The 18,867-nt window shown below is 35.6% G+C and overlaps 1 protein-coding gene across 3 annotated transcripts in view; it reads left to right on the top strand.

Annotated features, from left to right (window-relative positions):
• The window catches only part of ZNF407 (zinc finger protein 407), a 334,429-nt gene that overhangs the window by 294,502 nt on the left and 21,060 nt on the right, over nt 1–18,867 (top strand). The window contains exon 9 of one of the 3 annotated variants that reach the window (XM_032120695.1): nt 15,931–15,958. The exons of the other annotated variants lie outside the window; for them this stretch is intronic. Within the exon in view, the coding sequence (XP_031976586.1) occupies nt 15,931–15,958 (28 nt within the window). The remainder of the gene's footprint in view (nt 1–15,930; nt 15,959–18,867) is intronic. 3 annotated transcript variants of the gene reach the window in all.

Here is an 18,867-nt window from a genome sequence, read left to right as displayed (position 1 = left end):
GTGTCCTAGAAAGCATGGCTTTACAGGTACCACTGGTAACTAAATAAAAGGTAAACACGGAAGAGGAAAGATGAAAAGAACTTCATAGATTCCTTCAGATGCATTGGATCATGGGAGGGTTCATGCCTCCCATTTTTGGTTTGTTTCATTCCTTTTTTGAAACTCCTCTCTGCAATTCATCTCACACTAGACCTGACGTTTCTCTTTTCCTTTACTTCACTTTCTACTGAAGTATCAGAATTATCTCCTCTCTGTAAAATGAATTTGGTTGCTTGTGTTTATTTAATCTCTCCTTTCTCCACGCTCTCCTTTTTTCTCTTCATTCTTCGCGATCATATAATGTGTAATCTCTAGTTAAATTGGTGTAAACCTAGTTTAAAGCAACTAAAGTGCAGCTGTGTTCTAGGATTAGCTCTAGTGCACCTAGATACATATATGTTCACTGTAACTAGGTGAGTTGAGATATAAAGCTTTCTGATAAAGACAAGACCATAGTAAGAGACCAGTCCTCTGAGTCTTTAAGAAAAAATTTTAAATTCATCCTCAGCATTCTTTCTCATATTGCATTTCTGCTAGTCTCTTACACCTCTTTTCTTTAAGAAAAATACTGGTTTTCAGATACAAATTTTTACTTCACCTCTTTTTTCTCATTTTCTCCTCTTTTCCTTTCCCTCTCTATTCAAAAGCAAGTCCAAAGAGGAAGTTGGACTGGTAGTTCATATTTATGCCTTAGTCTGTGACTTTGTTCTTTGGGTACAAAAGGAAGTTGTTCTGTACAATATTAAATTGGTAGAATCTGTTTTTAAAGTGGAACAACCCAAGAATTTCTTCTTGAGGAACAGTTTTTCTTTTTTTTTTCTTTTATAGCATTTTTCTCAAGTACACAAAATTATAGTATATAAATTCATTAAGTTTTGTTAATATTCTCAGTAGTTACTGAGGAAATTGCTAGACATAGTCTTGTACGTGTTTTCTTTGGTTCTCCTTGATTGATTTTAGTTGAAGTTTCAAATGGTTACTTGTTAACCTATTCTAATATTACGAGGTCAAACTCACAGCTGACACAGTAATTTTCACCTCTTACTTGCAAATAATTCTTTTGCTCTAAAATACATTTGAGACTGATTCAGAACCCTGAATCTGAACCTCTTAAATTTCCAGGACTTGGAATCTGTACCTACATCCAAATTTCACAAATGACACTTATTCCCATTAGATGGTAAAATCAGGAAGGAAAAAATACTCTATTTAAAAATTCTCTGATTACGATTTCAGTCTCTAGTCTGTGTCTGTAACTAATCCTAGATCAAAAAGTGTTGAACAATTCACATGTAAACATGAACAGGAAAATACTTCTTCAACACTCTTCCAGCCATTTATTCCAGTCATCTTTTAAACATGTAATAGGTTTTTAAAATGTTAAAAATGGTTAGCTGGTAGTTCCAGCCACACATCCTTCCCAAAATTTATTTCAGTCTAGATGCTAATCACGATTTGAATTTGGATTTGTTTTGGGGCTTTGTTCTTCTATTTTACCTATTGATGAAATGAGGAAAGAGGTAGTTACATGACATAAGCAGTGGCCATGGAACGAGTGTCAGAGCTAAGAACTACTTGAGTTGCTTTCTTCTGTCTCTTGCACTAGGCAAGGCTGCAAAGGTTTGGCATAATAACTGATGGAAGTGATTGCTTTTGCTTCTTTTTGCCTTTTTTTTTTTTTTTAATCAATCCAGATTGTAATGTAAGAATGTGGCATATAATAGTTGTTTCTTGTATTTGTGTGCAGATTCATTGTGGTCTTTCAAATGGTGTTTACATGAATCCATGAAAGAGCAAAACATCATGGACTTTTAAAATAGAAATATTAGGCAATAAATAGTATAGCTGAAAAATCAATAGTAAAATGTAGGTGGCTTTTACTGCTAATTTAATTAAGTCTGTATCATGTGTAAAATTGTATATAGACATATAGGTAGAGCTGCTTACCCATATTGAAATGTAACTCTCATATACCATTTGAAAACGAGCTGACATGAAACTTGCTATAAAAAATGAAATATTCTAAGATATCCAATATATCTGTGAATAAATGAGATGTGCAGAAATAAAAAGGGAAAAAACAACTTCAAGTTGTCTAAAGAATTACATGAAGATAATAGAGAGTTTTTGGTTTTTTTCCTTATTGATTATTCCCAGAACTTAAGGTTTCACAGTTAGATTGACAACTGAGTTATTTGCCCATACCTAGTGACTGACAACAGATAATGGAAAGGCTTTTACCATGATATAACAGCAGAGAATAATTTCTAATTTACTACTATAGTTCTCATCAAAAGTACCCCAGCAAAAACAGTAGATTTATCACTTCAATTACTGGAATTTCACATTTAGTTTAAAGAGACATGTTTCTATAATGTGACAGGCTTTACAGATTCTGAACTTCTTCAGACATTTCAGCTATCAGAGTAATCAGGAAAAGATATAAATGAAAGCAATTGTTTTAGTTTTATAACTTTCAGTGCTGTCTACTGGCAAGAAACGAAACAGGCCATAAACTGATGGTCTTTGCCAAGTCTATAAAAGGGGAAAAAAAGGCATTCCATATCAGTCTTTTTACTTTTTTTAAACCAACTGTCTGATACTGGATGAGAATGATGTTAAAATGGTATTCAATTAATATCAACAAATTAACTTTTATGTCTATATTTTTTAAACTAGCCACCTAGTGATAATAAAATGTTGTTTACCTCAAAATATATTGAGTATATTTTTAATACATTTATTCATATCACTTCTGTCCAGCTTGCATGCCTCAAGCTATGAGAGGGAACCAAAAGATTAAAAAAAAAGCCTAACATAAAAAACGGTTAACAATCATAGGCTTCTGTACTCTGAAAATAGGCCATGTGAATGATTTTAAAACTGATTTAAAATATCCTAATGGGTAGTGTTTTCTGCTTTTGGGGAAGATGGGTTATTCACTGCTTTTTTTGAGGAGCATATCTCCTCAAAATTTTTATAATTCACCCCCCACTTGGTTGTTCTCAGCTTGGGAAATAAGAAGTGCTACATGTAACTGGGGATGCTGGGGCACTTCTTAAGTCTGGATTTGAATACCCTCAATGTGGCCCATCCTCACATCAGGGAATATCTGGTCACAGACATGCTCCCATGTGCCCCTTTTCTTTTGCCTCCTAGAGCTCCCTGATTTCTTCTGCAAAGGCAGCCTTTGCTTGTAAGCTGATGGGGAATTCTGGATTCTCCCCAAAGAGGGTCTCAGGTCAGAGCACTGAGGAACAAAATGCTGGTGTGACAATTTGTGTCATGGTACCCTCCAATCAGTCAGGTTAAGTGCAGTAAACAAATCTTAGTGAAGTACTGTGCTGTATTTTCCATTTCATGGCAAAATAAATCAGTGCACCACAGGAGATCTGATCTGTCTCTAGGTTCACTTCAGGAGATTTGGATCTGTCTCTAGAGAAATAGCCTTTATCCTAACATTATGCTTAAGCAGACAGGCATACCAGCTCTCCCCAGAATTTCCCTTTTGCAGACAACCTTTGGCAATCCCTCCCATTTCTGATCAAATAAAAGGCATTGAAGGAGGCTTTTATGAAGGATCCCTACCAGAGAAAGTCAGCACGTTTTCACATGGATTCCTAGTCCTTCTGCAAACAGAAGGCATTTTTCTTAAATATATATATATATATATATAAATACAATCTTACTCAGAGGTGTTCCTGTCTCCTGCTCTCAGACCAGGGGGCCAGAGGGTGGGACTGGGAATCAAAGGCACATGGCTTGAGTGCACTCTGCAGAAGACTCGCACTGGTGTGCCGGGTCAGGCATGCTCTGCTGTGTTACCCACACAAAGGTGCTAGAATAGCAAAGCACCGTAATAAAACCTCACCAACTAGAGAAAGCAGTAGGGATTTTCCCACAGCTGTTGCAGAATTCATAAATAAGTTCACACAATTATTATATTTGGTATAAATGAAATGCCATCGCACATGGTGCCTCTGATGGTGTGATGATTGCTAGGGTGCAGCTTGTATCACAGGGCATACATTTACTGGCAAAAGGGGAGATTGTCTATTCTATCATAAGTAAAAGGGATCTTATTTGGGATTTGCTGTGGTAGACCAGTGTAGTAGTTAAGCCAGCTCTACAATTTTATTGCCTGTTACAGCTGAATTTTCAAGAAAGGCTGTGATTTAGATCATGGAAAGGAAGTATCTAAGTGCTATATATGGTGTCAAACGTGCATAAGTGATTGAGCACATCTGTTTATGAGGTACAACACTTGAGTGATAATGTTTATGAGGAGTTCTATTAGGGTGAATAACATAGCTGCTGGTTAAATGCCTGTTTGGATTGTTTTTATATCCACTGAATTAAGGTAGATCTGAATAGATTGGTCACATATTCCAGATTTGTTTGTTTGTTTGTTTACTCTTACAGAAGCCAGGGAAGAAGTTTTAATTAGTTCTGTGTCAATGAAGTTCTAACCTCTGAACCTTAAGAACAAAATAAGGGACTGTAAAATCCCAAGATGGCAGCCCCAAATGAACCTGCAGCTCTTCACTGGTTTATATAGATTCTTCCTTCCAAAATTGAAGGTAGCAGTATTTTGGCACATGATTAGCATTTTATTTATAATATTCATAAAGTAGTATTTCAGACAGTTTAGCAGCAGAAATGCTAAGCCTAAGTTAAATTTAGGATAAGTGTTTTCTTAAGAATTTTTTTTCCAAATAATTTCATCTCACAGTCATGTAGAATGGCAGATGTTTGCAAATCTTGGTGTAAAATTGATTGAAATATTTTAAGAAAACTGAAATAATGTCAGTGGCAAAATTTATTTTACCAAGTGCAGATGTAAGACATCAAGTTCTCAGACTGATGGCAGAATTAACAAAAAACACCATCTGGTTCAATAATTATCTGAGAATACCCATATTCTTGGATTTGTTTTAATACCACTTAGTTCCCAGCTTTATTTTATCAGTGTTTGCACACCAATGAGACTAGATTGTGCAAAATGAAGACTACTTCCATCTGATCATTTTTAAAAAACAACGTGTTTTTGCATGAATAATGAATCTTTGAATTGTTACTAAACAAGCAAATTATTTGCGTATGTGTCACATCGGTTATCAAGTTTGCACATGTGACAGCTTCAACAGCCGTCACATAAAATGCATAGAGCTTGTAACCATATGTTTTTGCTTGACAAAAAGCTAAAACTCAAGATCAATTTTCAATATGGGATGCACAAATTAACACTTTAAAATGCTCCACAAATTTAGCAAAATATGCAGAAATAGCACATTTCTAGATATTAACTGATATCTTTGGATTTGACCTTAAGGTATTCAATCATTTTGATTAAAAGACTGATTTCTCATAAAACCACAGTCTGTTGGAGGCGCAAAGCCAATGACATTTGAGCATTCATATATTTTCATAAACTTTGAACAATGTCAGTGAGACACCTCTTCAATCTTGGCCACACAACAGCAGGGTATTCAATCTTTCTTTAGCTTAAGACAGAAAATTTGAATATCAGCACAGGGTTATTAATGTGACAGTTCACATGGTGTGCACCATGTTGATTCTTAAAAAGCAGATCTGTGGAATGTATAGAGCACTCTGCTTTCCACTCTTGCTCTTAAAAATCCAACAGAAAGCCTTAAAATGCATTTTTACAGCTTGATCGTTACACTTTTTAGTAGTAAAACATGAAGAAAATTGACTACAGTTTTACACCTTGAAAGTTACTGGTATTATTTCTGTGATTATATCAGCTGTTGTGTTTAATATTAAAGATGTACAACAGATCTCATCGTGTATTATTTAATTCTTTTTGTTTGTAAAAAAATGGCATTAGCAAGTGACTAAGCAGCCATGCAGTTAAATATTTAGTTGCTCCACCTCCCCCTTTTTCTTGGCTGACTTAGTGTCTGTCAAAATTTATAGCACTCCAAATAAATAAATAGACACCCCTCCCTGTGCTTATTTCTTTAAATTCAGATTTTTGAGTAATGTAATGTTGTTCAATGTAAGCATGTCATTCTACATTACATCATGTTGTAGGTCAGATGCAATGTAACTTTTTATGATGCATTGTAAATGACAAAACATGCTGCAATATGTGATATATATTGGTACGTGCCCCTGATAACATCGCTTTTTCTTTAGAGTGTTGTCGCCTGAGCAGCTTGGGAGAAACCAGATGGGCTGTGAGGGGAAGATGAGCAATTCTGTCTTGCCCAAACTGCAAATGTGACAACACACTGTTAAGACAGGAGACAGCGAGGTGCATGTGTTAATATAATACAAGGCACCCACAGATGTCCCAAAGTTTTCATTTAAAAAGCCCTGTTAAACAAACAAAACCCAGAATCTCATCCTATTTCAGTGACAGTAGGAAGATCTGCTATTACGGTTGCACAAGGTGGGGTAGAAGTCTGATTGGTTTTAGATACATGGTGCATGCTGGTAAATACTTGCTACTCTTGTACAGGAATATGTCTTGCAATTCAGCATTCCAGTTGCTTCACCAATTCCAAATTTACTGTAATAATTTAATATATCTATAGGCTCTTCTATCTGAAAGGATGTTGAAATCTGTTACAGTTTTCCATCACGTCCAAAAGATTTCACTCCCCATTGAAAACCAGCCATAGCTGAGGTGAAACTTGCAGGATTTCAACACAGAGCAACATTATATGACTAATTATATTACTATATTTCAGTTTAAACTGCAGGGGAAACACAGGTAAGCGTTATGTACTTAAAAATGCTGGAATTTTACCGGTACATTCTTACTTTTAGAAAACGTGCCACAGGAATCTACCACAAGCATCTCACCTGAAGAACTGCACAGCATTTCCACCTACATGGTGCCCCACAGTGATAGCAACAAATGTAGTAAAAGGTCAATATTCCTAATGGGTTGAAATGTCCTGGTTAGTACATTAGGTGAATAAAAGGCTTCTTTTCCATGGTGATGTGACCATGAGTAAGCTGTTCAACATTATGCTTTCACTATTATTAGTTTCATTTGGTTTTTAGACTGGTAAGCCTTGCAGTGGATTGCTTCCCTCAGCTGCTGTGTTTGTACAGGGTCTGGCACAATACCCCATAGAACAATAACAACATATAAATTGTATATAAAACACTACTGATACTGCCTAATTCCTTGCAGGGCTATCACTTCATTGATAACTGAGAAGCAAAAGCAGCATGAAGAGACTCCCCACTAACTTTTCTGTGTACTAGAGCCTACTTAAAACAAAGGATTCTTCTATCTCATCTCCACCAGGTTTCCAAGCTTACTGATGTTGTAGGTCTACTGTTAGACTTGCAGAGCAATTTGTGATGCTGATTTAGGGGGTATTACCCATGTGTTTGGATGCATGTCTATTTCTCAACTGGTTACATACTCTGCACTTGTTGTGAGGTTGGATGGACTGAATTTTTCACAAATGGCAGACTTGCATACAGGCACCTAAATTCAAAGTACTAAACTACATCCAGAAGCCTATAAAAAGAGCAGCACATTATCTTAGAAATTGTGTCTATTTTGGGGGGTGTGGTTATGTAACTTCTTTCACAAAAGTCAGATTTTGTTTACAATTTGTTTCTGGTTTTGCTCCATATCTTTGGAACACTCTACTTTTTCTGTCTTCTCCTGCCTATGTAGTCAGTCAGGTTGTTCACTGAAGTCTTTTTGAGAGTTTTGAGTTCTGTTTTCTTCAAAATGAGAAAAGTGAAAGCATAGCAAAAAAAAAAAAAAAAAAAGGAAGTAGAAAATCATTTTATGTAGTGGTTAAAAATGCCTTAGCTTGAAGAAGAAAGACTCTTGTTTTGTGGGTTTGGGGTCTTTATTGAAGCCTTCTAGCAGTGAAGGGTTTTCTTTCTTTTCCCCAGTACTTCTAATGAGAATGTTGCTATATTATGAAAGAATCCACAGGACAAAATCTTTCCTGTTTTAACATAGATACCATGTCACTGGCTCTCTTCCACTTGTGCAGTTGTGGTGAAAGCTATATGAATGGCTGAGCTGTTCCAAAAGGCAGCATTTTCATTCTGAGTAGAGAATAGCTGTGGGAAGACTAAGAGCTTCTTGATGCTGCTTCTTTTTCCACTAACTTTTCTTCCTTATTCAGCCGCAGTAGAAATTGGGTGGGAATTGATAATCCTTTAGGGGAATGTAGCTTTTGACACTTATCTGGTGGACGATAATTAATGCATTCCAAGAGGATTATCATAGTGGACTGTAGTTATAAAAGAGTGACATTCCATTTACATGGAGTGAAACTTCAATATATGGCTGTCTCTACCACGTATTTTTAGGAAAAATTTCCAGCCTTTCCACTCCAGACAATGTAGCTCCACCCAGTCCAGCTGTAATGAGCAACTGTAGGCACAGGCAGTTTTTAACAGTATGTTACCATGTCTTAAAAGCACAGAAACCCCCAAAATATTATTGTTAACACAGCATGTGTGTAACTGTTTCTGAGATTTTCAGGATGAAGAATTTTGTTTGTTGACTTCAAGAGGAGTAACATTTGCAAAGATTTTGAAATAAGAGGATGAAAGCTGGGTGCAGTGGGATTAAGACAGTTCTTTGACTTTTGTAAGCAGCATTTTTTATTAAAAACTTCACGGCAGTATTGCAATAGAATGAAATTTTCATAGACTAGTTGCTCAGAACTGAGATACCTTTAAAAACTTGCAAACTGCAATAATAAAATGGATGTTTTTATGATTTATGGTAGTACTTTTGGGCAAGGTTAGCTGCTGTCTTTTGTGAGGAGCAAAGCAGACCATTTTCCTGAAATCAATGGGATTTGGGACTGACTTGCCCGCCATTACATGGGACAGGAGTCTGCCCCCCGACATGGGTCATGGGAATGTTTTGGGTCAGCTGAAAGGGACAGTTTCCTTATGGTATCAATTACTGGGAGTGTAAAGTTTACTGTAGTATTAGGAGATGAATGGGTTTTGTATCTATTTAAATATACAGAATGTTGGTGATGCTGATAGCTATATATGATCACGTTTAGGTTCCAATTGTTACAGAACACAGTATGACAGCATCAAAAAGGCTATCACTGATTGTTTCATACATTACTGCATAATCTAGGTAATTTTATAACCTTAGAGCAGTAGCCTGGTATTGGAAAAATTGTCAATATACATTTGAGTATATACCTTTGCATTTGTTCTTTTATTCTCCTAAGTTAATCTTAGGGAGGAAGTGTTATTAGCCACCAGCCATTTGTCAGGATGGGCTTTGTTTTCTGTTTCACTGCACTGACTCCTGCGTTGCATTGCAGATGCTATATGGATGCTAACAGGCTCGCTGTGCTAATCTCTAGCAGCATTCCTCTCTCTCTCCAGAAAGAAAAACTCCTTTCTGGTATTTCATTAGTGTGTTTGGTTGGTTCAGTGTTAGAGTTTATGGTCTGGTTTTGTGTTTAACTACCTTTTTGTTATGAACTACTGCCAATCTGGAAAAAAAGAGTATTTTTCAGTAAAAAACCAAATCAAAGGCGTCAGGCAATTCTCAGAACTACAAGAACAGTTTCAGAATCAAAGTATTCTGTAAGGTGCCCAAGTTGAGGTCATACTTCTCCAATACATCCTGACTCACAGTAAAGATTACCTAAATGTTAAATAAGAATACCATCTCAAAAAATACATTTCCTTTATGTAGAAAACAAATTTGTGTCATAGAGTTGTAGATGTAGGAAATGGAAATAATTTATAGGGTCCACTAGTTGAACCCACATGAGATACAAGATTACTGAATAAAATAAGTTTTACAGTGCTCTGTCCCATCTTTGCTGTGAAAGGCAAAGACCTGTTTAAATTGAAATTTTAAATAGCTTCAAGAAGAATGAAAACCTCAACATTTGTAAAAGAATGTAAACTCAACATTCATAAGGATCAGAAACCCTTTTTAAATAATATTGATGAAAAATATGTTGTAATGTTGGAGTTGATGCAGGGAAGAAGGCATATTTTGATCATTAAAAGCCCAATGGATTAGCACCTTGCCAGGATCCTGGCTGGGCTGTCCGCAGGAATTGTGGCAATTAGGTGAGAGCCAGAGCCAAAATTAGTACCATGAACACAACAAATATGGGAGATATTTTCAAACTAAGAGGCATCCTGGAATAAATAAGTCAGTGAAAGCCTCCTTGGTCTCCTCTTATTTTTCATGCCAATATTCTTCTCTCATTTTACTTTGTCCTGATTTATTTCACATCTATATTGTTATCTTCTTTGTACCTCCAAGAAAGTCTCCATTTTATCTGGCCCCATTGGAAGACACCAGGACAATTTGATGTTTCTTGGCCCCTCACTTATAAGAGGTGAGGGTTGCACTCTGCTGGCTTTTCGACATCAGCAAAATAGTCCTAGGTAGTTGAAGATTAATGTCACAAACGTAGTGTGGTACCTGAATGTTACAAAATATTTCAGGTGGAAACTTGGTCTCATCATCACCTTAATCTCCTATTCTCTCCTCTTCCAAAAAAAAAGTAAGCAACAAGCATTCATACATATACTACATCTGGCTTGATTTCTTTTTCTCTTTCAGTTTTTAGGTTCAAATAGCAGTAATGATTAATAACATAATGGCTCTGAGACATTTAATTCTTCTCTCAAAAAGGGAGCTAGTAAATTTATTCTTTCACAAAAGGACATCCGTTTTAAGTGTATAGGGAAAATGTATCAAAATATTAATTAGACTTTTCTTTTGTTTTGCTAGTTTGCATTAGACAGATGGAATTCTGATCTTTAACAGCATCATGACTCATGAAACTGCTTGTGTACTAAAATGCCATTATTAACACAACAGTAGTTTTCAGCAGTTGGTAATTATTGGCATAATTAAACATTTATCAAGAAACAAGTATTTATCATTCATTAAACTTTCATTAAAAATCCATCTTAGCACAAGCTAGATTAGCCAGTGATTTTCAAGTGATAACTTCTTAACTTCTGGCAGGAACGTAGAGCATTTTGATGGCAAAGAAAGCCGTGCATAATGCAACCTTTCAGGTTTTGTAAACAGTTATAACATTTTAGACTTAGGAGTGCTATTTTTAAGCATTCTATAAGACTCAGACAAGAAAGTACTTGGCTATTTTCTGTAGGGTTTACTAAGTTTGGCACTTCTTAACAGTGTATTTGGAAAAACAAGATGCCTTTGGCCGTGAAAAGCCAGTGCTAAGTTTGCTTTATAACTGCATTTACATGACTTAAATTCCCTCGAAGCCTGATATGTTTACATATATTAGGACATTGAAATTTATTTTTGTTAATGCATCATCTCATAAAATCTGCCTTATGGTTTTGCAAAAGGATGGAATCTCAGACTAGATGTCTGTAATTGGGAAATCTTGAAGAGATGTCTGGTCCTGATATAGTATTTTCCAACACTTCAATACTTCTTGTCACTGAAGAAGAAAATAAGCATATTTTCTTATTTAAAAGAAAGAGACCCATTACATCTCTGAAAGGTTTTGGGTTTATTTTGCAGAGTGAGGTATGAGACATTATGCCTGGTCTCCTCAGTTTTGATCAATTCTTTGAGATGGCAGATTGATTATTTTTTGGCATGTTTAGGTATGAATAAAGGTAAAGCAATTTGTGTGAATTTCAACATGAAGAAAAATAAGATTATTCAATGTCCCGTAGTTGCCTCTCATTCCAGTTTTATTTAACTCTTTTTAAGTCTTTTCTCCTAGGTTATTTGTTTTCCTCAGTTCTGCCATTTCCACTAACCCTGATTATCGTGGAAACACTGGCTTACTTCATCTTACAGCTACTGATTGGCTATCTTACCTTCCAGCCCTTTGTTTCCTCTCTTGCTTATAGGTACGAGAGAATGTATTACTTAACCCCTTCTACACAGTCCCTGTTTTGCAAGAGGTACCAATTTGGCAAGGTTAGTGTAAGTTTAAAATGCTGTAATGTGATTGTCTAGATTGTGGTGGAGAAAAAACAATATTTAGTGAGCAAGACTGTCTCAGAAAGCTCCTTCACGTACATACAAGAGCTTCACATCTTAGCCCATATTCAGCAACTTTGTGTTTTCTCTTGGGCAAAAAATTTACTGTATCAGTGCTTTTATGTCACAAGAATGAATTGAATTCGTACCCTTTAGTGCAAACAACAATAGACAGAGTGGTAACCTAGTGGAAAACAAATAGACGCCCCGTCCCTTTTGGGGATTCAGAGAGGTTCAGAAAGATGGAGCTGACGGTAGAGAGGTGGCAGATAAAAACAGGCTGAAGCAGGAAAGAATCCTGCGGTCATTTATTACCATGCCATCTTCATAGTGTTTGCTGAACCAAGGTGCAGAGTAATGATTCAGACAAATGATGTTAATAATAATAGCTGGCCCTTTGGCAAAAATGGAATACCTAGTATTGCAGCATGAGACCTAATCAGATTCTCCAAAAGTTGCTTCAGACCGATAGAATTTTTTGTCATCAGGTTTTCCATCAATAGAGTCTCCCTGGACACTATATTTTTAAAGGAAGCAAAGTGACAAACAGTTATTTTCCATCAGGGTAAAAACCCAAATATTTTAAATATTATGTGTTTAATTTAGAGATTAAAGCTAGTTTTAAAATACCATGTTATTATTTCTAGTTTATTTTTTCAATGGTATCTACAAGATAGTTGTAGTAATCATGGATTACTTGATCACATTTAGAAACTTTCTGGAGTTCATTATCTTCTTTTTTTTTTTTCATATAATCAACACAGAATTCACCTTATTTATTGTAAGTGAATAATAGCAAGTATGTTTTACAGTAGTTTTTGTTGCACACATAGTATCACTGGTAAAAATCATCTCCACATACAGCCCGGCTATGGGTTTTAAACAAGGGGTAGTTGCTCATAACTGCTGATCTGATTAACTGCTTTGATCTGTTTTTAGGAATTTGTACATAAAAGAACATTTGCACCCAAAAAAGCTTACTAACCATTTTGCACTGTTCAGGATTTTTCTTTTTAATAATACCTGCAGTTTTTAGGCGTATAGGTTGCAATTATTTTTATTAGCTGTTTTTCTGTTAACAACATAACCAACATCTGTTTTAATCTAAACATCATCAGACTTATTAATTAGGTACATTTTGGCATCAATTTATCACACATGCTTTGACACTTTTGATACTTGAAGCGTAAGCTATTATGTGTAATGAAAAAAAAGTATGATTTGGAGTAAGTGTTATACATCATCTGTAGGGGACAATTATGTTGGCATGTGGGAGGTTAATGTACACACTCTAGATTCCTTTGCTTGATTTGCTGTTTTCTTCTTCATAACTCTAGGTAAACAGTTTGTGCTGCTATTTAATGCACAGGTTAAGTGTAGTTGCAGGCTATTATACATCATTAGAGTAAGTAATATTCAGCTGTGGAAGAAAGATGGAAGCTTTTCACTTGTAGCCACTTGGACATTTCATTTTTCATCTAGTATGCCACTGCAAAAATTAGTTGTGGCAGGCCTGATGTAATTTATAGCCTGGTACCCTGAAATTAAGCAATGAATCACACCATTTTGGCTGATTAGAGTTAATGCATTTTTCCCGATGACATATTTTGTAAAACAATGCAGTTTATTCTAAACTTTGCCTTATCCAACCTAGTAATTTCTCACGTCAACCTGTTCAATGGATTGTACCATGTACAGTGCACTCTATCACCAGATTTCTTTTGGTATTGTACTGTAGTTATCTCCCAGCTTAAAGGGACAGTGTTCCCTTTCTTTCCTAATTTTCTTACTAGAAAACATCAACTTTCCTCTCCCTCCATCCCTGACCCTCCGTTCTCAAACCAGACAATTGAAAAACAAAACACAGAGTAACACAATTCAATGCAGCTTGATTGAAAGTGGAAGGTGTAATGATCAAGTGAGTAGAGACCATTGGATTGTGCCTCAGGCCTTCCCACTCTGGACCTGGTCAATAACAAATTTATTACTAATCAAATCCAATAAATACAAAACAGCATACATTTATTTTTATTTGGCACCCAGCTGGTCACAGAATAATAATAAAACAGGTAGTCAGAGAGAGACTGCCTTTCTGAAGAAAATGATGTAGCCAAAGCATGCTGCACTTAAAACTCCTGTATATCACAAGCAGATGGCCAGTCCCCAAGAAGCCTTGTTGTGTTTGTCTGATTACCAATGGGCATTGTGTCCCACTTGCCTGTGGAATATATTAATGGTTCCTGCTCTTGAGTTTGGAGAATTCTGTTAGCTGAGATACTTCATGATAGGGAGAGGTATCACTGCAGAGCAGGATCTATAGGTATTAGTGTCAAGAAGAATAATGTCTTCCTTGCCCTTTTTCCTGGGTTATTGCATGGGGCATACAAAGACTGGAATGAGTTAATAGAAAACAAAGAAACTAAAGGTGTTTGGGGAGGAGAGTGAAATCAACAACGTAGCTGAGACATGCGAATTTTACTGTTGCCAAAAATAATGTGCAATTGTTCTTTCCCCCCAAAGTACTAACATGCATAAGAGCACAAGACATAATCATTGCAGGCATCTTACACGGTGTAAGACTGACACAGACAAACAGTGCATAGCTAATGTAAAGCTGACATTCAGTATCCAAGATTTTTTTTTTGTATTCACATATTTTTATATGTGTGTACGTGAAATTTAGCTAAAAATTCTCATCACTGCAATTTGTTACTCAGACAGATTATGAATTACAAAGTGTATGCCAAAGATGCAAACTGAATAAAATTATTGGGAATATTTAACAATATGAAAAGTGCAGTGTTGTTTGAAAGTCAGATAGTAAAAAATTTCTTACTTCTTAGTTGATAGAGTCCCTATATTTTTGAACTGTCTTTGGAAACCAGCAAGAGTCTGCAACACATAGGAGGAGAAAGGCAGCACACCTGCAAGACTCCAGCCTACCTTGTTCACACCCAGGATAGGAGAAAATGATTTATTATCTGTCCCTTGAATTTCTCTGAGCATTCTGTCTAAACTTTAAAAGCAGATTACATTTGCGATTAAACCTTAACAAATGTTGTTTTAACTAGACTGCAATATATGTTATTGACAGCAAGCTTTTTTCCCCCGAAAATAACATTGGTGCTTAGGCATGCAATTTACAAAAATGACAAGGAAGGGTGGTACTTTTCCCAAGGTGAATGTGAGTTGACTGATTAGCTGGTATTTTAACTTAGATTCTTGCAAATTACAGACATAAGAAACCCTGCAATTTATATGTACTTTAGAAGTGAAAGCTTTAATCCCATGATTCATGAAAGTAAAGTGGTAATAATTTAAGTACCATATTTTATTTATCCCTTAGAGTTGTCAGCTGATACCAGAAGTATTCTCACTATTTTTGGGTTGCTGCCTTTGGCCACCTAATTGCTTCTTAGGAAGTAAGAGGGAAATTGCTTATATAACTACATGGATTGTCTTTGGCAACGTCAAGCCAAGGCATCAATCAGTCCATCTGGGTAAAATCACAAGCTGACTCCGATATTGCTAAATATTTATACTGTCAAATACACACAGACATCCAGATGAAAAGAGGCATTCATTAGGAATGCTCCAGCTTGTCAGTTTAAAGATGTAGATTAGAGCAAAACCTCCCACTATGATACTGAGTGCTCAGGAAAAGTCTATATTTAGCCATTCTGAGCAATAAATATCATCATATTGCCTCATTTAGGTAAATAGAGAATGAATATTGTCAAGATGATCTAGAGATAATGTAAACAGATCCCTGTTCAGAGTCTGTGTTACTAGGGTAAATTCCAGGACATTGGTGTGCTGCTGATGCTTTTTGGTTTAACCCTATTTCTTAATCGCATTCTTATCCCCTTTACATTAACAGTAAGATTTCTTCTTTGCAGATCAGAAGAGAAAGGGGAGAAAAAAGAGATAAGGTGGGGTTTCTTTTTAAACAAAAGTTGATTTTAAATTCTAACTGAGCTATTACATTAATTAGTAGTTTTGCTCTAATATTTTCTTGGCACTGGTAAAGTCTGCTGCTGCTGCTGTTGCTAGAAAATACTGATCTCTGTAGCAACTCTGAAGCTCATTCCAGAGTTTAACATGGGAACTGACAAAGCCCATCAGTCAGCAGAACATCACAGCTCTGAGGTTAAGACATGATTTCAAGAGTACACACAGTTAAGACTCATAGTGGAATTTCTTTTATAGCACTTTTTTTTTTTTTGGTGATAAGATGAGGCATAGTGTAAGAATAAGCAATGAAAGATCAGTACTTTCATGAGAATTAAGTTACAGTCCAGCTTCAAAGTGGGTGGCTTTTCCTGACAAATTAAAAGAAAAAATTGTTCACTGTACTGTATACACAAAAAAGATAGCAGAAGGATTTTTTTTACCTTTGGGGAAGGCATGTGCCTCCCTCCATAGAATTAGCACCTTGGAAGTTACATACAAGGAGAGTGGTGACTGACGTCAAAGTTTTAGTTAATTGCACAAGATGATTTTTTAGATTAATAATTAACATCTCTCTTTATAACTAAATATCTGTAATTAATCAGCAAATCATAATGTGGAGACTAATTAACTTCAAACTCAAATCTTAACAGAAAATCCATATTACTATCCAGCATCATTAATTACCCTAGTAATCAAAGTTATTCCCCATGGGATTTGACATAAAGCTTTGTAGGTTTATAAACTGAGCTATTATCAGAAAAAAAAAAAGCAAACCAAAAAAAAAAACATTTTGAAAGGAGCTTCAAATGGCATTATAGATAACTAAGGTATTAGATGGGAAATTTAAATAAGTTTTTATTTTGTCTGGATTACATTATCAATAATCCACTCACTGAAGCTGGGTAAGTAACTGAAAGAGTGCAATTCTTTTCTTACCATGTGTATGTGGGTTTTTGTTCATTTCTTTTTTTTTTTCCTTTTGGGGTTACAGCAGCAATTTCTGTCAGAGGATTCATTTGTCAGTGTCTTTTAAAAAAATGCTACACTTTCTGGTAGCATTTGCTGTGATGCTATCCATGCTAGTTATCTGTTTAATAAATGGATTAACAGCTATTTATGCCTTGGTATGATTCAAAGAAAGTACCAAAAACACCCAAGAAGGCTTGAGCCTTAAAATACAGAAATACCTTTAGCAGTTGATTAGCTAGGGTTCAGTGGAAAAAAAAGGACAAAGTAGGGCTGTTACGCCAAAGAACCTTGGCCCAAACAAATCTTATTTTAATTAGCATGGTCATCACAACTAGGAAGATTTGGAATGTGTTCATGTTAATTTTTAATAAACAGGAAAGCCAATAGTACCATTATAGCACACTGAAATCCCATAGCTGTTTTTCATTTAGAAAGTTAGGCATTAAAATTGTGTCTAAAAATCCACATTTCAATTATTTTATCACCTAGTCTTGCAAGTGCACACATCTGATACTGTTCTTTTGTGTGGCAGCTGTAAAAATCGTAAGCAATTTTTACTGTCAAGAAAACTCTGAATAAATAGAGGCTGTTAACTTAGGCAGATATCTGAGGTTATTTGGTGGCAATCAAGAACTCACAGCACTTCAACTAATGGGTTATGATCAGAAACTGTTCCTAATAGCCAGCTAGACGGATCTGAATATGAAGATTTCTATAATTTTGTTGTCAGCTTGTGATGTACTCTAGTGCTAATTATTTGGAACAATTATGTTTTCCTAATAACAAAAGAAGAAGCAGTGAATTAAGCAGGCTTACCTTCAGATCTTTAGATAACAGTTTAAATGCACTTGCCATTAAGAAATAACATTTCTTTTTCCTGTATGGAACCGTAATTATTGAATATGCTTGTCTTTTAAAATCTACTTCTACTTCTTTTAAGCATGTTCAATGTGTCAGTTTACACTGATGACTTCAGTAACTAGTATTTTCTCAGTCTTAGTTTTATGCCTGTACCTCCCATAGACTGCTTACTTCATTTGGTTATTCAAAAACTATAATTAGTGCAGTAATTAACATGTGGATCCTTCAAAGGAAGACTGTTAGAATCATGGGACGTCTCTCATCATTCTTGCTGATGTATAGATGATAAAAAGACTTGGTTGAGGTGACAACAGGATTTGTATTACTGCACATTATCCGAACTGCAGGGAAATTCAGACAGGACTGTGGTCCATGGAGTCTTTCCTTCTGAAAAAAGTAATTATCCACACTGTTTCTATAATGTAACTAGGTGTTATCCTGCATTTGCAGCTGTCAAATCATTTGTTTTAAGACCATTTTTTATACCTTATGAATATATGAAAGTTTGGGGGTTTGCATGTTGTCTTCTAAACACTTACAGAAGTGGGGTGCAGCAATAAAAACAATAATAATAGTCATTTATATCAGCATAACAGATTCCTTCTTGACAGTTGATTTCAGAGATGTTTATGGTAATGTTAAGCTGGTACCATCATAAGATTGCATGCATAAAGAATAGGCCAAATTTCATTTTATTTATTTTCCCTGGAGAAAACGTATTTGTTTAAGATTCAGATAAGCTGAATCTGTTGTGTTTTCAAGCCATAGTAAATTAGTCATTGATAGGTGAGTCTCTGTATGGCTCACGTAAATATATTCCAGTGTTTCTCTGAGATGCTTGTAGTCAATGTTTTCAGCTTCAAGATACAATGTTTTAAATTAGTGCATGAAGGAAATCCACATTCTTTCATTCAGCCTTTAACTTTCTGTAAGTAGTGGTCCTCTTTTTCACATTCAGTGACATATGCCAGAAAAATTCAGTATTTTGCCCTACAGGCAGCCCATGGGACTGGGATGAAATGGCCTCTATACATAGGGTATGACTTTATTTG

The sequence above is a fragment of the Corvus moneduloides genome, chromosome 1 (assembly GCF_009650955.1).
Source record: "Corvus moneduloides isolate bCorMon1 chromosome 1, bCorMon1.pri, whole genome shotgun sequence".
Classification (NCBI taxonomy): Eukaryota; Metazoa; Chordata; class Aves; order Passeriformes; family Corvidae; genus Corvus; species Corvus moneduloides.
This window is presented reverse-complemented; position numbering and strand designations above follow the sequence as displayed.